Source organism: Acinonyx jubatus, chromosome X (genome assembly GCF_027475565.1).
Source record: "Acinonyx jubatus isolate Ajub_Pintada_27869175 chromosome X, VMU_Ajub_asm_v1.0, whole genome shotgun sequence".
In the NCBI taxonomy this organism is placed as follows: domain Eukaryota; kingdom Metazoa; phylum Chordata; class Mammalia; order Carnivora; family Felidae; genus Acinonyx; species Acinonyx jubatus.
The window spans coordinates 96,053,645-96,071,544 of record NC_069389.1 but is presented as its reverse complement, the minus strand read 5'-3'; the positions used below and the strand labels follow the sequence as shown (position 1 = coordinate 96,071,544).

The following is a 17,900-nucleotide window of genomic DNA, read 5'->3' as shown; positions in this document are numbered from 1 at the left end:
AACTCAACACTCCTCAGACACCCAACAATAGGGTTTGGTTAAATAGAACCTCTATACAATAGGATTGAAATGAGCTATACTTACTACATGGAAAACTCTCTAAAATATGGTTAAGTGTTAAAAAAGGCTACAGGGGCACGTGGGTGGCTCAGTTGGTTAAGCATCTGACTTCCACTTAGGTCATGATCTCGTGGTTTTTGGGTTCGAGCCTCACATCAGGCTCTGTGCTGACAGCTCAGAGCCTGCAGCCTGCTTCAGATTCTGGGTCTCCCTCTCTCTCTGCCCCTCCCCTGCTTGTGCTCTGTCTCTCTCTCAAAAATAAATAAACATTTAAAACATATTTTTTAAAGGCTGCAGAAAAGAATGTATACCATTTCCATAGTATAAAAATCATATAAATACATGTCTATATATAGACACATAAATATTATATAGATATATAGAGATAGAGAAAAATCTCTGGGATATATATCAAAATGAAAACAACAGTTACTTCCAGGTGGTGGGATTTTAGATTACCTTGATTTTCTGCTTTATTGTTTTCCATTAATGCCTTCTGAATTTTTGCTATCACTGCTCCCGGGCAGCAGGAGTAAGGTCAGCTTGATGAGCATACAACCGATGCTGTCACACAGAGCCCCATGCTTACAAGAGCCCATGTTTAGTTTAATACTCTATTGTCACTATTTTGAAATTCTGAATAATTCATGAATAAGCGGTCCTACATTTTCATTTTGCGCTGGGTCCTGCAAATTATGTAGCTGATCCTGTCAGGAGCGTACCTTGCCTCTTCAGCTGTCACCCTGAAATGTGTTGTTCTGCAACCATCACCACCATAAGAACTTGCTATTTTCATTTTCCTTCCTTCACGTAGAAAGGTAAACCTCTTGACAAGGAGTCATTTGACTCATTTTTTCACTGTCAGCAGGCTGATCAACCCTCTCCCTAGAAGAAGAAGGAAAGTGTCTGAGGACCAACTCTTTTTCTTCCCTATTCGATGTTAGCTTTACACTCTCTCCCAGTGCCAGCCCCAACAGAATGGATTATGGGTGTCCCTTAGAGTCTCCGCCTATACCTTCCAAAATGCCAGTCCTGGCAGGCGGTAAGATCTGGTCTCCTGAGTAACACAATCAATCCCAGTAACTACTCTAGTGTCAAACACACGTGTACGTTACCTATAATAAAAGGTCTTTAGGTCATTCAGTAATGGGGCCATGGCCATGAGATTTCCTTATAGCTTATTCCCATCAGCTATGCTTTTTATTGTCAAGAACACTTTCATATAATCTTCCACTTGGAGATTTCACTGTGCATTCCTCCCTTTGGATCTTTTGTAAAGATTTGTTTTTTGAAAAACTAGCCACTCCCCATCCCTAAGAAATCATGCTTTTGAAATGTCAAAATAATATCCCTAACCACCTTTATCTCTACCTTTGTTTCCTATTTCTAAGGCAGTATCTACTCAGAGGAAAGAGGGTCACGGTCCTATAGCAACTGAATTCCCTAAAAAACAGTGGTTGGGATATCTTACCAAAAGTTTCATGAGGTCAATTTATATTTTATCCACCTAATATTTTATCTGCATGCTATTTAATCCTTCAAATAAATCCAGTTCACTAGACAAGCATTATAGAAATCACATCTCCCCTAGGGAATTCTTTTGGTCCAAATATCTTCTACTAGCTTTTCTGACATGATAGTCAAAATTCCCAGTTCTTGAGTGACCTCTATTGTCCCACACTTGTCACAGAAACAAAAACCTTCCACTTTTGGGTATTTTTGAATATACCCAAAAGGATAGAGAACAATGCAATTAAGTTGCAGGTATCTGTTACTCAGCTGCAGCGATTACATTCTGCCAATCTCAGTCATCATTCTTTAATTTTGTTTCTTGATTTAGAGGAGATTTTGAGCATTAGGTTCTCACTAGGAATACAGCCAAATTCATATTCTCACTTGAAATAAAGCTGTCACCTCAGCAGCAGTTGTCTAGTTAAGATCTAAAAGCATCCCCATTCCCAGATTCCTCATCTCTAACCAACCTGCTTCCCCGGCTACCCCCACCTCTGAGCTGCAACCAGTACCTCTCCCAGCTGACTGATCTAATCCTTTCCACAGGACAGGAGGACTCTGAGAACACGTTTGTTCAGCACACTACACGACAGGCAAAACTGCCTTCTGACCTGTGTCCCAAGGCAATTCCATTTCACTCCTCTACCTTCTGGGGAGGTGAACAAATGACAGCACTCAAACAAAATTCTTTTTTTTTTTATCTTTTATTCAAAGATCCATTTAAAAGCATGCCTGGGGTCTATGCACGTGGAAGTGGGTATGAAGCAAAGAAGGCAAGAGCAAGGCTCAGAGGGAATAAGATGGAGAATGAAGTTATGGGTCACAGGAAAGGAAGTGGTAGTTCTAGGCTGCCTCTGGCACTTGATCTCCTTTCATCTTTCCAACAACTTCAGGTATGTGAATTCCCATTTTACATATGAGGACAGTGAGGGAACTCAAACTTCAGAAGTCCTGTGGCTCAAGGTACCCAGGCTGTGAATGGTGGAGGAGGAATTGAATCTTATCGGACTCCAAAGCTGTGCTCTATCTACCTAAATGGTAGGGTTGGGAGCACTGGGCATGGGCACAGGACATTTGTTGAGGTCCCCAGGACAAACCCTTCTGAGGCCTTAGCCGGCAAACAAATGCCACTTTGTAATTAGACTTTCTCTCTTCCTCAGCAGATGGTCCCCTAAATTAGTTGAAGCCTGTGGGCCTTAAATATAAAATAAGCGGATGCATCTTGATTATAATATGGCACTTTGGTTTTAGTTGCAAGTGTTATGCTTAAAATGTAAGAATGTGATTGACTTATAGCATTTTCTTTTTAAAGGATAAAAGTTCTTTGTGCTTGATCAGCCCAGCCCTGGATGCCCGGCTGCTCTCCATTACAGACAGAATGACACCCAGCCAGGCTGCCAAAAACAAGAGTTCTGCAGCCATTTTCCTCGGTTGGGCCTGGGTTACGTGACCCTCACCCAATCCATACTGCTGAGGTGACACCTCTGAGACCCAGTGGAGGCAGTTCGTGCTCTTCCTCCCTTCGCCAGACTAGGCAAGATGTGTTTCCTCAAGAATCCCCCCACTTGCTGGAATATTCTCCACCCAGCTCTTCTTTGCCGCCAGCATTTACTTGCCCCTGCCTGGCTCTAGAAGCTGATCTATCTAAACCATTCTCCTTTTTCTTCCCCACTGAGCTGGGGGGGAAAGAGGCAGCTTTGAGACCTGCTTCTCTTTTACTCACACTTAGTATGCCTGTTTTGTCTGTATGTAAAGGCCCCCTCACCTACAGCTAGGAAAAATCCTGCTCTTATATCTAATTTTGGAAGTGAGAAATCAGTCTTTATGCAGAGACACACACTTCCTCCACAAAGCATGGCAGCTGGGGGTGGAGTGGAGGCAGCAGTGAGGTTGCAGGATCCAGGTGGGATAGGGAAGAAGGCAATGCTGAAAGAGAGAGAGGGACAGTCTTCTCAGGGAAGAGAGACGTCATCATAGGGTTAAGCAGGCAGCAAGGAAGGTGAATTCACAAGTCAGGAAAAAGAGAGAAGGGACTAAGCACCAAGCACTATGCTAGATGCTTTACATATACCAAGTGAGGAGGGACTGGAAATGAGAAATGTATTAATGCTATGACACCATTCAGTCAAGAAGTAATGAAGGACTTAGTAGAATAGTAGCAGTTTGAATGGAAAAGAAAGGATAGAAACAGGATTCACTGTGAAGGGAGTTTCAGCCTAACTTACCAATTGGTTGGATGCAGAGGTCAGGGAGGAGGAAACCAAGAGAGCTTTAGGTTTTCATAATAAGTGACTGGGAAGATAGGTGACATTAATAGGAATATGACTGTCAGGAGATGGATATGTAGGCAAGGTTGATCAATTTGGTTTGAGACCTATTTAATCTTTCAAATGTTTTATAATTAAAATTTTCAAACATAGACAAAAACTGAGAGAATAGGGGATTAAAGCCCTATACCCATTACCCAGCTCAACAATTATCAACTCACGGCCAATCTCATTTCATCAGGAGCCTTACCTAGTCCTCCTTTCCCCTTTCCCCAACTGGATTATTTCAAAGTAAATCCCATAAATAGGATACCATCCATAAACACTTCAGTATCTATTTCTAAAAGATACTCTTCACATAGCCACATACAATTATCTTAACTAAAATATTAACATTAAGCCTTTAATGCCATCAAATACTTAATGTCATCAGTAAGTATTCAAATTTCCTCATGTCCTCCTTGTTTATTTATAGTTGATTGGTTAAAAGCAGGACCAGATAAACAAATCAACTGAATGCAAGATTCTGTCTAAAACAGCCACATGGAGATATCAAGCAGGCAACCGAAATTTGGGGTCCAAAACTCAATGAAGAGGTAAAGGCCAGGAATACAGATTTAGAAATCATCTTCCCCGAGTGAATGATATTTGAATAAATGAAACTACTGAGTAGATGTCATAAGGGGAGAATTCAGCAATAAAAATGGCCCAAGGATAGAACCTTGACGAACAACTACATTCAGGAAGAAAAGAAAGAGACCCCTGGGATGGGGATGGGAGGGAGCAGTTTGAGAAACAGATGAAAAGTTGAAAAGGAAAACAAGATAGCAGATGTCACTGGAGCCAAGAAATGAAAACGCTGCACAGAGGGAGGACCACACAGTTTTACTCAATGTTTTCCATCAAAAGAGTCTTGGGCTAAGACTCGGTCCCTGCTCTATTGTATGACTTTCTAGCTGTGTTACGCATTAAGCAAATCATATCCGTAAACCCAAAATTCTTCAGATGTAAAAAATGGATAACACCAGTCCTTCCAATTAAAAGGCTGCTATGAAGGGGCGCCTGGGTGGCTCAGTCAGTCAGTTAAGCATCTGACTTTGGCTCAGGTCATGATCTCATGGTCCATGGATTTAGGCCCTACATCGGGCTACGTGCTGACAGCTCTGAACCTGGAGCCTGTTTCAGATTCTGTGTCTCCCTCTCTCTCTGCCCCTCCCCCACTCACACTCTGTGTCTGTCTCTCTCTCAAAAATAAACATTTTTTAAAAAGTTTAAAAAATAAACAAGTAAAAGGCTGCTATGAGGATCAAATGAGAATGGATATATGTGAAGAAGGCCTTTGTTGACTGCAAAGCATTGGACAAATATGAGACACTATTCACTCAATAAATCTTTACTGTTTTTATTAATGTGAAAATAAGACCTAACTGTTGAATGGAGGATTTAAAGTTTCTAATATTAAAAAAATGCCGAATTTTAAAGTACATAACTCTTCAAGAGTCTCATAAGGGCTAGCTTTCATGAGCATCTACTTTGTGTGCTGGGCCCTGTTCTAAATCCTCCACATACCTTAACTCATTTGATCATCACAAACTCTTATGACATAGGTACTACAATGTGCCTTGGTTTACAGATAAGGAAGCTAAGGCTGAGAGGAGCAAACTAACTTGCCCTAGGTCACACAGCCAGAAAGCAGGTGACCCAAAGCTCAAGCCAAGTCTTTCTCCTATGCATGATTCAGGACTGACCTCTTAATCACCACACCAAAGTTCCTCTTAAAAATATGCCTTGAAGGGCACCTGCCTGGCTCAGTTGGTGGAACTTGCAACTCTTGATCTCCGGGTGGTGAGTTCAAGCCCCAAGTTGGAATTAGGAGCTTACTTTTAAAAAAAGTTAAAAAATAAAAATCAGTGGAAAAAATATGCCTTGGAAAATTGGAAGATCGCCATATTATGACCCTAATGAACTGCAGATCTAGGCATTGGGCATCAATGCAGCTATCATCACAGAGAAAACCAGACATTACGTGGCTCCTGAAGTTAATTTTGTCCCCCACCCCACCCCAAACTGAACCTTAATCAAACAAAGCTTTTAGATTAGGATTATGGTTGCCAGATAAAATTCAGGAAGCCCAGTTAAAATCACATTTTAGTTAAACAACAAATAATTTTCTTAGTGTAAGCATGTCCTATGCAATATTTGGTATGTCCCACGCATTGTATTTGGGACATACTTTTACTAGAAAGTATTCATTATTCATCTGAAATTCACTCTTAACTGGGTGCCCTGTATTTTTATTTGCTAAATCTGACAATCCTACTTTAGATCTAACTACCCATTTATAAGAAGCACAAAAAACAGAGAAACATATTAATTTGAACACTAGATGTTTGATTATATTAAGGAATTAATTTTTCAGTTGTCTAGTTGTATTGTGGGTTTTTTTTAAAGAAGCTCTTACCTCTTACAGACACACATTGAAATGTTTTTGGGTGAAATTATATGATGTCCTGAAGGTCCTTCATAACAATCTGGAAAGGAGAGAAATAGAAGGGGTATAGATTCAACAAGACTGGCTTTGAACTCATGACATTGAAGCTTCCTTAAAAAGTACAATTGATTTCAGGGGCACCTGGCAGGCTCAGTCGGTGGAGCACACTACTCTTGCTTCTGAGTTTGAGCCCCATGTTGGGTGTAGAGATTACTTAAAAACAAAATATTTAAAAAAAAAACTACATGTGGTTTCATTACACTCTTCTATTTCTGAATGTGTTTGAAATTTCCCTTAATAAAAGTTTTTAAAAGAAACAATACTTAGCACAGTGACTGACATACTGTTAATACTTAATATGTATCTGTTGGCAGGCGAATCATTTGTGTTTTTTTTTTAAGAAAATTCTCAGATGGCCATCAAGTGGAAAAACATTTTGGAAATGAAATTACAAGCATGAATATGCCTGAAAACACAAATTAGATTCATTTAGGGACCAACTATACTCAAATGGAAACAATAATGAATTTGCCCAGACAAGGGAATTTGTTTACTGAGGACGAAGAGTTGTGAAACTCTGGGCAAAAGAGGTACATACATTACAGGTACTTGATTTTGGTAAACACAGAAACATTTTTAACCCTCCAAAAAGATGTTATGCAGAAAACAATCTACCTTAGGTTTTCTTCAATATTTACTACTCCAGTGAACTATTGTGGAAAGCCATATTAATTTCCTAAAGGCCTTTGGACAGATTTTGATTGATTGATTGATTGATTGATTGATTTTTAAAGTTTTATTTACTTATTTTTGAGAGAGACCGAGCGAGCAGGGGAGGGACAGTGAAAGAGGGAGACAGAGAATCCCAAGTAGGCTCTGCACTGTCAGCACAGAGCCTGATGCGGGGCATCGAACTCATGAACCATGAGACCATGACCTGAGATGAAATCAAGAGTCAGACACTTAACCAAATGAGCCACCCAGGCACCCCCAGATTTAGAAAATTTTAGTGCTCACATGCAAGTAAATCGCCAAATACTAGAAATTTATGACTTCTCATGCTGAATAATCCATGCACTTGACAGGAGGTCTTTATCAAAAATACAGTATTCGGGCACCTTGGGTGGCTTAGTCAGTTGAGCATCCATCCGACTTGGGCTCAGGTCATCATCTCACAGTTTGTGGGTTTGAGCCCCGCATTAGGCTCTGTGCTGACCGCTTGCTCAGAGCCTGGAGCCTACTTCAGATTCTGTGTGTCCTCTCTCTGCCCCACCCCCGCTCACACTTTGTCTCACTCTGTTTCTCAAAAATAAATAAATGTAAAAAAAAACTTTAAGAAAAAAATGCAGTATTATCAGCTTTAAATGCAATCTTGCCTTACATGCTGGGTACATGAGGGCAACCAAACTCAAAAGCAACCTGCATAAGGTGCAGGTTAATGTTTTTAGTGAAGTGTTTAATGTAGGTAAGTGAAATAAACTGTTTATCTTATGCTAAATATTCCACTGTATGGATGCCCTATAATTAATTCAACCATTCTCTTATTGATGGATGTTTCCCACTTTTGCTGTTATAAGACAACAATACATTTAGCCTTACATTCTGGGCCTTTAATTTCTGGGAGAGAGATTATAAGTGGGTTGGCTGAGCCAAGGGTATAAATATTCTTAATTTTAGTAGATACTATTTGCATGTATTTTTAAATTAGGGCTACATTGTGGAATGGTGTTTTAAAAATGCAATCACCTAACTACAAGTCAATCATCTTACTAACTTCACTTCCAATGATTAAGTGTATTTCAGCTCTGCTTTAAGTAGAGAACTGGGTTCTTGGACACCCTCTCAATAACAGTGCCTTTGATGTTACATATCCCATGGTTTATTCTGCTTCAGAGCATCCTGTTATCAGTAGTTCCAGTTTGGCATACCTTCCTGTACTAGAAAGAAGTGGCATTTTTTTTAATGTTTATTTATTAATTTTGAGAGAGGGGGCAGAGACAGCGAGAGAGGATCCCAAGTAGGCTCCATGCTAACAGCACAAGGCTCAATCCCATGATCCCTGGGATCATGACCTGAGCCAAAATCAGATGCTTCAGACTAAGCCACCCAGGCACCCCAGAAGTGGCATTTTAAACTGTCACTTTGTCAGTCTCTGAATTCTAAATGCCATGTCAATCTGTCCTTTAAAAAGTACTTTTTTTGGTAACTTTTCCTTTTACTCTTTGTCCCTCTCATTTTGAAGATCCCTTTATTTGCTGTTCTTCAAATTCAAAAGTAACAAATGCTTATTGTAACTAGTGGAACAATGCATTACAAGGATGTATAAAGACAAAGCTAATCACCTCCACCTCAACCTCCTGATGTAATCTTAACAGCCTGCCCAGTCTTTCACAACTCTCCCTGCTCATACAGATCAAACATGCACACATATATAAAATTTTGTTTAGACCAAAGTATAATCATACTATACACAATATTCTGCAATTTGTTTCACTGAACTATGTATGTCCATATATACATATATATGTTTATATATATGTGACAATGACAATATATAGCATTTAACAAAACACAGTGGAGATACTTGTCTTAAGTTCCTTTCCAGTTCTAAAACTTGTTTTTGTATTCCTTCACAGAACATACCACCACTATAATTATTTGTAATGAATTGTTCAATGTCTTTCTTCCCTGCTAAACTAAGAGCTCCATGAAGGCAGGGGGCCAATTTTGTTCACCACTGTATCTCCAGAATTTAGGTTAGTGCTGCTAGGATAGTAGTTGCCTAATATCTATTTGTTGTTTCGGTGCTTCAGGAAACCTTCAGTCTATTTAAACTGGGTCACTGTCAATACTCAAAACATTTATCTTTAGGAACTCAGACCCAAGACAGTCACCACTCAATGTTATCTGGATGGAACCTAGTCATTTTAAATATTTGGGGTAAATTGTGTTTTTTAGCAAAAACCCTCGCTACCACAAAAAAAAAAGAATTTTAAAAGATCATGTGTTTAACAGAGTTCTGCACTTGTAATTAGGACACCTGGATTCTAGTCTCACTTCCAACATTAATTACTGTGTGGCCTTTAGGAAGTTCCTTTCCTTTCTGGTCCTAGTCTCATTTGTAGTTCTAACATTCATTAATTCCACAAACATGTATTGTCTACTGTGCGCTGGCACTAAGCTAGGTGCCAGTGATACAGGGATGAATAATAGTAATAGCCAACATTTAATGAATGCTTATTCTGTGCTTGGTCTTTTGCTAATGGAGTCATATGCACTCATTTAATCTCCTAGCACTACTGTGATATTTTCTGTACTTTACAAAGGAGGGAACTGAGGCATAGCGAGGTGAAGTAACTTTCCCAGCATACCAAAGGACGCGGTGAAGACAGGATTGGATTCCAGTCAGTGGGGCTTCAGATGCCATTCCAATAACCACAGAAAATCCTTGCCCTCATAATTCGAGGAATATTTCAGTGGCTTGCACTTTGGTCCCAGCCCAGGAATACGGGCTGGCGCACCCTCTCGTCGATACGAAAGTGCAACGATGCAGGAGCACGTGAGAGAAACCACCGAGAAACCTGACACAAACGCTGCCAGCAGCAATGCTCTACCTCACTCTCGCGGTTTCCACGCCAAGAAGGTGAAGAGGTGGGAGGTGTCAGCGGCTCTTACGCACGCACGCCTCCGGGCGTCCCATTGGATACAGGCAAGCGTGCGGGTCACGCCAGCTAGACGCGCTTCTGCGAACTCCGCGGGAGGCGGGGAATAAAGGAGCGCCGCGTGCGTGCCGGCCCTTCCGACGTCAGCACGGGCCGGCCGCTCCGCCTGGCCGTGGGTTCCTTTGCCCCACCCCGCCCCGCCCCGCTACCCGCACCGTAGCGGCGTTCACTTCCTGGCCCTCCCCACCTTTAGCGAAACCAACGAGAGAACACCGCCTGCAGCTAGAGCAGCCGACCAGGAGCGTAAGCGTGTGGCGCGCGAACGTGAGAGGAAAGCCGTGCGCGGCTGCGCTTTCCCTCCCCTGAGCCGTTGTAGACGCGGGTGAGTGCTGGGGCGTCGGCCCGCACCCTGCGCGGACACCGGAGCGGATCGACCCCGCCCCTCTCCTGGGGGAAGGCCTGGGCCCTGGCCCACTCCCAGCATGCTCCACGCCGGATCCCAGGGCAGGTGCCGGGGGTGCAGTATAGTCGGGGAGACCGAGAACTGCCTTCCTGGAGGTGCTGCCTTGGCCCCTCAGTGGGGTTTTGAGGTGACCACGTCCTCCCTCTCGTTTTTCTCTATTTCGTTCTTCTCCCTTTTCCATACTCCATCCAGCCACTTTCACCTTCTAAAAAGATGCCATCTCAGAAACCACTCTGGGAGTTTCTGCTTCATTTATGCCTGTGTGCAGTTTTAAGTTTCCCTCTCCTCTGCAACAAATATCCTATCATGTACATCTTCAGTGTTACATTTTTTTGCCTCCCCTGATGGAAAAAAAAAATCTCCTTAGAATAATTTATGCAAATGATCCATGAGTAGTATCCCCATCAGGAAGAATTCTGATCTAGATATGCTATTATCAAACTAAGAGACACGTGTGGATTATCATATATTGGCTAGAAATAATGAAAATTGTATAATATGAAGTGTCAAAATCCTATATAAATTACTTTTAGAGTGCATCTGAGAATTCTGATACTAAGCAGAGTTTATTTTCTGTCAGTTCTCTTTCTTCATAGAGCTGTGTATTGACCAAGTTCTGTGAGTGACATAGGAAAACCGTCCAGCCTCTTTGCTCACCCTTCCTCCCCCACTCAGGAATTACATCTGTCAAACTATTCCACACCTTGTCCTAGTAGAAGTCAAAGTCCATTTCCTCTAGAAGAAAACCAAAGGGGTGGTTTCCTTCTAGCAGGATGTTGATCGTGGGTGCAAAATGTCAATTACAGTTAACAAACCCCATATTTTTTTCATTTGTAGGAAAACAAGGTTATCCAGTAACCCATCTATTAAATTTTCAACAGTATGAATAGAAGCACTGTTCAGATCACTATTCTGTAATAGAAAAAGCATTACACTGATCTCAAGAGATCTGATTGCTGGTTTAGTTCTACCACTGACTGTGTGACTTTGGGTCAGTTACTTAACCTCTGTAGACCCTCTCTTTCCCTGTCTGTAAAGTGAGAGAAATGGTATTAGGTGACTTCTAAGGCTTCTTTCAGCTTTAAGAGACAAAGAGAAAAATCTAAGTAGCTCAGTAGAACATTTCTTGTGAAGATAGAAGATTGGGAAATCTCAACAGTTGTATTTAATGTTGGCTTTTCTTTTAATTTCTGATTGAAATAAAAGTGTAGACTTTTCTCTTTCTACTTCCCCAGAGAATAAGAAAATGCCTTTGGAGGCAATAAAGATGTTGGTTAATGGTTCCCCAGATATGCCTATATTGAGTCAGTTCTCATCTAAATAATTTAACTATTTTCATTATGGGCTTTTATTACATCAGTTAGTTGGGTTGCTGTATCAGAAACCATTTAGTCTTAGGAGCAAAAGAGTAAATATTAACATGTATGGTTTCAATCTCAAGAAATTTGATTTAGATGTACTCAGAACACCTAAGGACAGCAGCCATCAGTTAAATAAAGCACTAGGTTAAGAACAGAAATGCTAGCACAGATGTCATTGGTGATTTGCTAATTATAGGTGGTTCTATCTGTTCAATTTAAGGTTTTGATATAAAGTCCATTCATATCTACAGAAATATTTAAATAATATAAGCAAGCTTGTGAAGTGAAATTCCTTTAAAGAGAATGACGGACTGACAACCTCTACAACATTGATTTTTAGAGTTAATGTTTTGATTTAGTACTTAGTTAATTAAATCCCCATAGAAGAAGTGCAAAAATGGCCTCCCAGAAAATTCTAATGCATAGAGGTGTTGTTGCAAAGTTCCAGGTTATACAGAACAGTAATCAGATACCATTGGAAGCTAAAGATTCTTAGACTTCTTGGTATTCTATGCAACTAACTTGATTTCAAACTTGGGAACTTTTTTTAATGTTAAGAGCAAAATGTAAGTCTATAAGGCATACCAAATCAAATCACTAGACTAATCCTTTTCTATTAAGTATCCTAAGGATCTTTTTTCTTCTTTATAGGAAAAATGCTTTCTGAAAGCAGTTCATTTTTGAAGGGTGTGATGCTCGGAAGCATTTTCTGTGCCTTGATCACTATGCTAGGACACATTAGGATTGGTCATGGAAACAGAATGCACCATGAGCATCATCACCTACAAGCTCCTAATAAAGAAGATATCTCGAAGATTTCAGAGGATGAACGCATGGAGCTCAGTAAGAGCTTTCGAGTATACTGTATCATTCTTGTAAAACCCAAAGATGTGAGTCTTTGGGCTGCAGTGAAGGAGACTTGGACCAAACACTGTGACAAAGCAGAATTCTTCAGTTCTGAAAATGTTAAAGTGTTTGAGTCAATTAACATGGAAACAAATGACATGTGGTTGATGATGAGAAAAGCTTACAAATATGCCTTTGATAAATACAGAGACCAATACAACTGGTTCTTCCTTGCACGCCCCTCTACATTTGCTATTATTGAAAACTTAAAGTATTTTTTGTTAAAAAAGGATCCATCACAACCTTTCTATCTAGGCCACACTATAAAATCTGGAGACCTTGAATATGTGAGTGTGGAAGGAGGCATTGTCTTAAGTATAGAATCCATGAAAAGGCTTAACAGCCTTCTCAGTATCCCTGAAAAGTGTCCTGAACAGGGAGGGATGATTTGGAAGATATCTGAAGATAAGCAGCTAGCAGTCTGCCTGAAATATGCTGGAGTGTTTGCAGAAAATGCAGAAGATTCTGAAGGAAAAGATGTATTTAATACCAAATCCATTGGGCTTTTTATTAAAGAGGCAATGACTAATCACCCCAACCTGGTGGTAGAAGGATGCTGTTCGGATATGGCTGTTACTTTTAATGGACTGACTCCTAATCAGATGCATGTGATGATGTATGGAGTGTACCGTCTTAGGGCGTTTGGGCATATTTTCAATGATGCATTGGTCTTCTTACCTCCAAATGGTTCTGACAATGACTGAGAAGTGAAAGAAGAGCATGTGTACAATCACCATATAGGACAGGTATTGTCACTATTTGCAGTAACAACTGCATGTCCAACACAGCAGTATGTTTCTTTTCCTTTTTTTACTTTGGTGGCACTGGTTTAATGGCACATTAAAGTTTAGTGGTACATTTTAAATAGGGTGGTTTTTTCCCCTTAAAACACATGTGAAAACGTCAAACATGTTGGAAAGAAATGTTTTAAGAATAATTTTGCAAATAAAAGATATTTATAAATATTATATTTATGTGATAAATTCTAAATTATGAATCTGTGGCACATATTTTTGCTGATCTGTTAAAAAATTTAACATGTCTTTTTAGCTTTCTAAGATACGTGAATGAAATCTCTAGTTGTGAATTTGTGATTAAAACTTTCAGCTATGTGTTTCCATTACTTGTAATGCTGATATATGTTCTGAACTTTTGCAAGGGCCCATGGATTGCTTTCTCAAAATACACAACCAAGCCACAAAGGAAATAAGTGTTCCCAACTAATGTTACAGTGAAAGTGGAATTGCGTCCCTGGGAGAAAAAGTGAAAATGATCTATGAAGGTTAATAATTTCACCAGGAGCTAATTTAGTGGCACTCCTCAGCATACACAAGCTCAGTGTAAGTCTCTTCTACTTCTCTGTGCAGATACTGAAATAGGAGTGGTCACTATGAAGAATCTAATTTCATTTAACATTTAACTGTGTTGTTTCCCACTTTATCAAGCTCTTGGCTGTGGTTTGGATAAAAATACTTGAGTGTTCTTTGCTGCTGCTGGGCGGATGAGTTCTTTGGAAGTCTTTGAAGAACTTGTTTTGGTAATCTGGCAGTGGAGTCTGCCCTGGTTTTTCTTTACCTGTTAAAATTCTGAGATTTTTCCCATGTTCATAGTTGCATCCTATCCAGTGGTTTTGGGTGTGTAGGCCTTAACCTCACCAGTCACCCTGGATTACCATACCATTTGCCTAATTTCAGTGGCTACACAGAAGCTTTATCCACTGGTGGATACAATAGTTCTTGTGCTTATAAATGTGTGAAGTACTTGGAACTGATTTGTCCTATAATCAGGCCTGCACATGCTATATTAAGTCAGATCCATAAGCCCCCGCCCCCCATAGGGTGTGAGACCATGACATTTTAGAGATCAATATTTGCTATAACTGGCCTCATGATGTTAATGGTCTCCCACAGCTTTTGCAAACCAGAAAGAATTTCCTCGAGGGCCTCGGGCTTCAAATTATTACTGATCATCAGAATGGTGTGTAAAGCACTTTTAAAAAATTGATCTCATCTTCCTTATTGGGGTTTTTGGTTAAAATGAAGAATTGTTAATTTTTAAAAATAATAAAAATCCCTTGATCAAGCACCCTAATATGTGGTCTCAGATGCAATTAATACAGATCAAGTCATGTTTGGTGTAAGTACAATGATAAACAGTATCACCCTGAGTGTGACACCCAGTTTAGAAGTGTCAACCGTGGGGCGCCTGGGTGGCTCAGTCAGTTAAGCGGCCGACTTCGGCTCAGGTCATGATCTCGCGGTCTGTGAGTTCAAGCCCCGCGTCGGGCTCTGTGCTGACAACTCAGAGCCTGGAGCCTGTTTCAGATTCTGTGTCTCCCTCTTGCTGACCCTCCCCTGTTCATGCTCTGTCTCTCTCTGTCTCAAAAATAAATAAAAACGTTAAAAAAAATTTTTAGAAGTGTCAACCGTGCCCCAACAATATATTTTTTTAATTATGCATTTATCAGCTTCAATTATATTAGTATATTAAGGTGTAATTGTAATAAATATATCAGAGAATGCATCCCATTGTTTGATTTCCTAGTGGGTGCTAAGATAATAATTGCCTTTTTTTTTTTAATGTTTATTTTATTTTTGAGAGAGAGCGACAGTGTGAGTAGGGGAGGGAGAGGGAGACCTAGATTCTGAAGCAGACTCCAGGCTCTGAGCCGTCAGCACAGAGCCTTACACGGGGCTCAAACTGCAAGATCATGACCTGAACTGAAGTGAGACACTTAACCAACTGAGCCACCCAGGCGCCTCAGGTAACAATTGCTTTTTAAACCAAATGGATGCTCTTCAGGGGTGCCTGGCTTGCTCAGTTGGTACAGCATGCCAACTTGATCTTGGAATTGTGAGTTTGAGCCCCACATGGGGTGTTGAGATTACTTAAAAATTTTTTTAGGGGCACCTGGTTGGCTCAGTCAGTTAAGTATCTGACTTCGGTTCAGGTCATGATCTCGGTTCATGAGTTTGAACCCCACATCGGGCTCTGTGCTGAGAGCTCAGAGCCTGGGGCCTACTTCGGATTCTCTGTCTCCCTGTCTCTCTGCGGTCCCCAGCTCATGCTCTGTCTCTCTGTCTCTCTCAAAATTAAACATTAAAAAAACTTTAATAAAAAATTTAAAAAATGTTTGAAATAAACCAAATTGATGCTTTTGGTTGTATTTTTATACACAAGTATTCCTTTATAAAATATTATTTGTCTTAAATAATATGCTGCCTCAGGGCACCTGGGTGGCACAATTAAACGTCTGACTCTGCATCAGGCCATGATCTCACGGTTTGTGGGTTCAAGCCCCACGTCATGCTCTGTGCTGACAGCTCAGAGCCTGGAACATGCTTCAGATTCTGTGTCTCCATCTCTCTGCCTCTTTCTCTCTCTCTCTCTCTCTCAAAAATAAACATTTTTTTTAAAAAGAGGAAAAATAAATAATATGCTGTGTCTTTGAACTTATTTGTACCCAGTCTTGTAGATAAAATCTGAATCAGTAACATAGAAAATAGTATTACTGAGGTCACGGTTACAGTTTTGATCACTGTGCACTCAATAGGCAAAAACTGTAACCCTAACCTCGCTCTGTTATTGAGGACAGAATTGGGAAGAGTGAAAGTCTAATGAAAATTGATCATGGTTGTGAATACATTTTACATATGGCTAGTGGCTACCATATTGAACAACACAGGTCTAACCAATTCCAGAAATGTTAGACCCACTGGATGAGATGTGAATGAGAGAAAATTTGAAGTTTCTTCTAAAAGTTATTTATCTTGCTGAGTATCTTGAATGCAGTGGAAACTGCAACCTGACTTTTAGCAGGCCCTAGGCCATCTCCTTGTGTGAATTTAATCACTAGATCTTCCTCCTCAAAATGAAAACACTCAGTTTGGAGGAAAATACAGATTAGACCCCTTGCCCTTTTTCTTCTCATGGAGCTATAAGGTTGCTTATGTATCCAATCTGATTTATAGTGCCCAGATTTTGCTGTAATGCATTTAAACTCATCTTTTGGGCTTTTTAAAAATGTTTATTTATTTTGAGAGAAAGAGACAGCAGGGGAGGGACAGAGAGAGGGGAGGAGAGAGAGAACCCCAAGCAGGCTCTACACTGTCAGTGCAGAGCCCAACATGGGGTTCAAACTCACAAACTGTGAGATCATGACTCGAGCCGAAATCAAGAGTTGGACACTTAACCAACTGAACCACACAGGCACCCTTCTTTTGGGCTTTTTTTTTCAAGTTTATTTATTTTGAGGGAAGTTTATTTATTTTGAGAGAGAGGAGGTAGAGAGAATCCCAAGAAGACTCCATGCTGTCAGCATTGAGCCCAACACAGGGCTCAATCCCATGAACCATGAGATCATGACCTGAACCTAAATCAAGAGTTAGACACTTAACCAACTGAGCCATGCAGGCACTCTAATTGGGCCTTCTTAAAACAGGGCACACCTGTATTAGGAAGGTTACCAAAATCACAGAGTCTAGTGATGAGGTACCACTAATTTCCCCTTAATTTTTTAAGAATTGGGGCGCCTGGGTGGCTCAGTCAGTTAAGCGTCTGACTTCAGCTCAGGTCACGATCTCGCAGTCCGTGAGTTCAAGCCCCGCGTCTGGCTCTGGGCTGATGGCTCGGAGCCTGGAGCCTGCTTCCGATTCTGTGTCTCCCTCTCTCTCTGCCCCTCCCCCGTTCATGCTCTGTCTCTCTCTGTCTCAAAAATAAATAAAACATTAAAAAAAAATTCTTTAAAGAATATTGTGTTCCTGGGGCACCTGGGTGGCTCAGTCGGTTAAGCTTCTGACTTAGGCTCAGGTCATGATCTCACGGTTTGTGAGTTTGAGCCCTGCATCAGGCTGTGTCTGCGCTGTCAGCAAAGAGCCTGGAGCCTGCTTCACATTGTGTCTCCCTCTCTCTCTGGCCCTACCCCCCCCCCCCAAATAAACATTAAAAAAAAAGAATACTGTGTTCCTTTTAGTGCTGGCTGACTTGTATTGATGAATTCGATGCAGGATCTGAGTGGTGTCATGAAGAGCTTTACGTTTGTAAGTTTAGCTTTTTTTTTTTTTGGCATACAAAGAAATTCAGAAATGTTTGCCAACCTCTCCACAAAAGAGTCCCCCAAAGTTTAATTAAAAATCACTGAAGGGTATGGGGCGCCTGGGTAGCTCAGTCGATTAAGCG

General features: G+C 40.7%; 1 protein-coding gene across 2 annotated transcripts; it reads left to right on the top strand.

Annotated features, from left to right (window-relative positions):
- The first annotated feature begins 10,221 nt into the window (after positions 1-10,221).
- C1GALT1C1 (C1GALT1 specific chaperone 1) lies at positions 10,222-16,113 on the top strand. 2 transcript variants are annotated; one of them, XM_027054344.2, is made up of 2 exons: positions 10,222-10,374; positions 12,468-16,113. In XM_027054344.2, the coding sequence occupies exon 2, from the start codon at positions 12,473-12,475 to the stop codon at positions 13,424-13,426; it is 954 nt and encodes a 317-aa protein (XP_026910145.1). In that variant the 5' UTR covers positions 10,222-10,374; positions 12,468-12,472; the 3' UTR covers positions 13,427-16,113. The 2 variants fall into 2 exon arrangements, with proteins under 2 accessions (XP_026910145.1, XP_014939791.1); XM_015084305.3 differs by lacking the exon at positions 10,222-10,374 and adding an exon at positions 10,381-10,582.
- Positions 16,114-17,900: the final 1,787 nt, after the last annotated feature.

Bases quoted from the DNA above. Each gene is read 5' to 3' on its own strand.
- C1GALT1C1 (XM_027054344.2), top strand. From the start codon at position 12,473: ATGCTTTCTGAAAGCAGTTCATTTTTGAAGGGTGTGATGCTCGGAAGC.